At 58.2% G+C, this 4682-nt stretch overlaps 1 protein-coding gene across 1 annotated transcript; it reads left to right on the top strand.

The window, feature by feature from the left end:
- Nucleotides 1-2694: 2694 nt before the first annotated feature.
- LOC122555491 (kelch-like protein 34) lies at nucleotides 2695-4676 on the top strand. Its single transcript, XM_043701516.1, has one exon. It carries the CDS (start codon nucleotides 2788-2790, stop codon nucleotides 4657-4659), a length of 1872 nt encoding a protein of 623 aa, XP_043557451.1. The 5' UTR covers nucleotides 2695-2787; the 3' UTR covers nucleotides 4660-4676.
- Nucleotides 4677-4682: the final 6 nt, after the last annotated feature.

The following is a 4682-nucleotide window of genomic DNA, read 5'->3' as shown; positions in this document are numbered from 1 at the left end:
CATTTACCAGCCATCCTCTGTCTATAAACGTTTCCCCTTGGGTTCCTTTTAACTTTTTCTCCTCTCATCTGAGAAACATGCCCACTAGTTTTGAACTACCCTACCTTCAGGAAAAGACTTTGGCAACTCATCTTATTTATGCCCCCTCATGATTTCATAAGGTCACCCCTTTAATCTTCTGCGTTCCAGGGAAAAAAAATCCCAGACTATTCAGCCTTTCACAGAGTCACAGAGCACAGAAATTGACCCTTCCGCCCAATTGGTGACCAAGTTTCCCAAATTAAACTAGTTGCACTTGCCTGCTCCTCCAGTCCCGGTAACGTCTTTGGAAATCTTTTTTGCAGCTATCCAGTTTAATAGCATTCTTCCTATAGCAGGGCAACCAGAATTGTACACAGTACTCCAGAAGCGAACCTCACCAACGTACTGTCTAACCGCAAGAGCACGTTCCATCTTCTGTACTCAACACTGAGCGATGAAAGTTGGTAATGAGCGAGATACCAGAACATATTAGCGAGTGTGCAAGGGTAGTTCAACATTTCCTGACGAACACAAGCAACGTGAGATGGCATGGGGGCAGACGTGCGTCAGTAAAAACAGAAGACCGGGGGTATTTTCCAGACACCCAGTCTCCAAAGCAGACACATAGGAAGCCATTGATTGTCATTCATTTCTTTATCTAACTTATATTTTCCTAACCAACCTGTTCAGCGATATAGATACAGCCCTCTGTCGGTGGGGTTAAGCACATGTCTTCACGTCTGTCCTCCCTGGTTAACTACTGCCATTTATTTAGGGCCTTGAACATTTTGCATCATCTTACCTGGAAAACATGAATTACAAAAGACATTCTTGTTCTAACCGATTGCAGCACCAATGCCTTTTTCACGCTGCATTTTTATTTGGTCTGATACCTACTTTCGACTTGTCTTTCAGGCCAAAGACTATACTGTCACGAATTCTCCACGTGCCTCCAATAAAACCAACAGGCAAAAAAGGCAGAATACCCTCTTCACTGGCAAAATAATGTCCAATTTCCACAAGGGAATGTTACACCACAGGGAATCCAGCCCAAAACTGGAAAGTAAACTTGAGTGATGGACAATTGCCAGCAAGTTATTTTTATGTAGCTCTCATCAACAGTTAACTGCCGAATCTTTACTTGGGAAAAGAAAACATACCGAATATTGATAATGCTGATGTTCACACTTGCCATTTTAGGACTTCCCCCCAAGTCTCCAATCGTAGAAGCCAAACACATTATTAAACAGTAAAAATAAATTTAAAGCAAGACACGTTGTTAATTTGATTCTAAAATGAACAATGTTTAACTACGGGAGACGAGTGTTTCCTTAAAAATGTTTCTAAAATGTCTTCCAATTCTAAAATGTTATTCCCATCCAAAGAGAAGCGCAGAAATCATTGTATCAAGTATTACAACATACACACTCATGTTAATGTTGAAGATCTATATACTGATAGCTCCAGTGAGAGATCTTCGCACTAAAGTGTGGAGAGAAACGGGACTGACTGGATTGTTCTACAGAGTACAGCATCGACACACACAGGATGTGCTGAACAGCCTCGTTCTCTGCAGCGCGGGAGATTTTCCTGTGAATTAAATGCAGCGAAATTCTAAACCAGCCCTCCCTCGTTGTACAGCGTGAAACTCAAACTTTTCGCCGACTGAAGGCCGTTAGATACAGAACCTTTCAGAAAACAAACAAATCTTCCGCACAGAAATAACTTGGATTACTCAAGGGCATTATGATTCCTGATTGAGGGGGATTATTTATAACCTTCCCAGTGAGATGAGATACAGTTCCAGTGTGAGGATGGTACACATTAGCGCCCTCATTGTGTCAGGATTTATGCCAACATCCCCGTGCGCATTTCACAGAGTCAACAGCATGGAGTCAGGCCATTCAGTCCCACAGGTCATTGATGGGCTTTATGCTGCACACTCCTTCATTTTAGCCCGTCAACAACTTCTCCTCGGTGTCCGCTAACAACAGCCTCAAGCAGCGAGTACTACAGAGGGAACGCTCGGCGAAAATCACCTCCAAAGTGCGGCGGACCTTCAACAAACCGGACCCCCGACTTCTTTTCATTGTTGTTTCTATTCCGGTCCGCAACAACACCGCGAGAAGGTTTTTAAGAGGCAACCGTAAACGGACTCCGGTGCCAGAAAGTTTTCCCGTCGGGGAGCCCAGTGAAAAGGCAAAGGGGCGGCGATATTGCACAGAAAAAAAACCCCTCCGGACTCACGATCAAAACGCACTGACGGGGATTGATCATGCATTGACAAGACTGCGAGCTGGGACCGAGAGCTGTTTTGCTTTTAACGCGTGGACCAGGCCAACTTGTGCAGGATGGTCTATGAGAGGCGAATGGTGATGATGGGCGGGAATGGCTTCGTGTGGATTTGATACCTTTTATACATAGTACGTACAAAACAAAAAGCGTGGAGGAGAGAGGTTGCACCTTGAATTGGCGGCAGAAGTTGGTCGGTCGATTTGGAGGTGCCGGTGTTGGTACTGTGGTGAACAAAGTTTAAAATCACTCAACACCAGGTTATAGTCCAACAGGTTTACTTGCACATCATGGGAGAAAGCTCAGCAGCGGCGGTGCAGGGACATCAGCTCTCGGGGTGAGGCGTCTCCCTCTGACCGTGACCTTCCCATTAGTGTGGCCGGAGCTTGGCTGGAAGCCAGTGCACCCCCCGGAGGGAGGGGGTGGGGAAGCGGAGTGACCGGCGGCGGAGGCAGCAGCAGGGGGGGAAGTTGGATGTCGAGCGGGGAGCAGGCGGCGAGCTACTTCCTGGCGCTGTCGCCCACGCACGGCGAGTCGGTGCTGTCGCGGTACCAGAGCCTGCGGCAGGAGCGGCTGCTGTGCGACGTCGTGCTGGTGGCCGAGGGCAGCGAGTTCGCGGCGCACCGCTCGCTGCTGGCCTGCGCCAGCGACTACTTCAGGGGCATGTTCCGGGAGCACACCCGCGAGTCCAAGGCCGGCGTGGTGCACCTGCCCGCGGTGTCGGCGGGCGGACTGCGCCGGGTGCTCGACTTCATCTACAACGCGTGCCTGCCGCTGTCGCCCGACAGCCTGCCGCAGACCCTGGAGACGGCGCGGTACCTGCAGGTGCCCGGGGCGGTGCAGCTCTGCTCCCGCTACCTGGTGAGCAGCCTGAGCCCCGGCGGCTGCTGCCGGGCGGCCAACGTGGCGGCCCGCTTCGCGCTGCCCGACGCTCAGCGCCAGGCCGAGCGCTACATCGCGGCGCGGCTGCGGCGGCTGCTGCGGGAGGAGGGCGCCGAGGCCAGCGGGCTGCTGGAGCTCAACGGAGACTCGCTGCGGGCGGTGCTCGAGTGCGACGCCGAGCTGGACGGCGTGCCGGAGGGCGAGCTGCTGCGGCTGCTGCTGGCCTGGCTCGGCCGGGACGAGCGGCGCTGGGAGGCGCACGCCCGGCGCCTGCTGCCCGCCCTCCGCTACTGCCTGCTGGCCCCGGCCGAGCTGGGGCGCCTGCGGGCCGAGCCCCGCCTGGATCCCGCCGCCCGGCGGCTGGTCTCCGCCGCCCTGGACTACCACCGGGACGAGGCGGCGCAGCCGGCCCGCCAGAGCCGCCAGAGCACGCTGAGGGGCCGCCGGCGGCAGCTGCTGGCGGTGGGCGGGCTCCTGCTGCCGCCGCCGCCGCCGGCGGGCCCCGGGGACCGAGCCGGAGCCGTGGACCGCCTGTGGGCGCTCACCGCCAGCACCGGCGAGTGGAGGCCGCTGGGCCGCTGCCCCAGGCTGCAGCACCACTGCGTGTGCGTGCTGGCCGGCTTCCTGTTCGTGCTGGGCGGCGAGGAGCTCGGGGACGGCGCCTCGGTGACCGGCCGGGTCCGGCGCTACGACCCGCGCTTCGGCCGCTGGAGCCCGCTCAGCGCCATGGCCAGCCCCCGGGCCCAGTTCGCTTGCTGCGTGCTCGGGGGCCGCATCCTGGCGCTGGGCGGCCGCGGGGGGAGCTCCCGCTCCCCGCCCCAGGCCGACCCCTCGCTGCCCACCGCCGAGCTGTACGACCCGAGCAGCGGCTCCTGGCAGGCCGCCCCCCCGCTGCCGGTGGCGCTGCACGGACACGCGTGTGCGGTTTACCTGGAGGCCCGCACCGTGTACGTGTCCGGAGGGCGGCACGGGGGCCAGGCGGAGAGCAGCCCGGACATGTTCGCCTACCGGGAGGAGGAGGAGGAGGAGGATGGGGGGACCGCCACCGGGGGGGAGTGGGCCCGCTGCCCGCCCATGAGCATCGCCCGCTTCGGCCATCAGATGGCGGCGGTCGGCCAGCGCCTCTACTCCTTCGTCGGCACCTACGAGCCCTTCTGCGACATCGAGTGCTACGAGCCCCGGCTCCGCCAGTGGCGCCGCCTGCGGCCCCTGCTCGGCTTCGACCGCTCCTGCTACGGCCTGGCGGTGCTGGGCGCCCGCGTCTACCTGGTGGGCGGCAAGAGGTGGCACGGCTCCCGGGAGGTGGCCGCCCCCGACGCGGTGCTCTACGACACCCGCACCGACAGCTGGAGCGAGGCCGGCGAGCTGCCGCTGCCCCTGTGCGGCACCCAGTGCGCTGTGCTGCAGCTGCTCGACCCACCGCCACCCGGGCAGGAGCCCGACGGCGGGGAGGCAGCGTGGTGACCCCCCACCCCCGTCTGCCCTCT

Source organism: Chiloscyllium plagiosum, chromosome 12, assembly GCF_004010195.1.
Source record: "Chiloscyllium plagiosum isolate BGI_BamShark_2017 chromosome 12, ASM401019v2, whole genome shotgun sequence".
NCBI lineage: Eukaryota > Metazoa > Chordata > Chondrichthyes > Orectolobiformes > Hemiscylliidae > Chiloscyllium > Chiloscyllium plagiosum.
Note: the sequence above shows the minus strand (reverse complement) of the source record. Positions and strands in the feature narration are given on the sequence as shown.

Coding starts and splice junctions, on each gene's coding strand:
- LOC122555491 (XM_043701516.1), top strand. CDS start 2,788: ATGTCGAGCGGGGAGCAGGCGGCGAGCTACTTCCTGGCGCTGTCGCCC.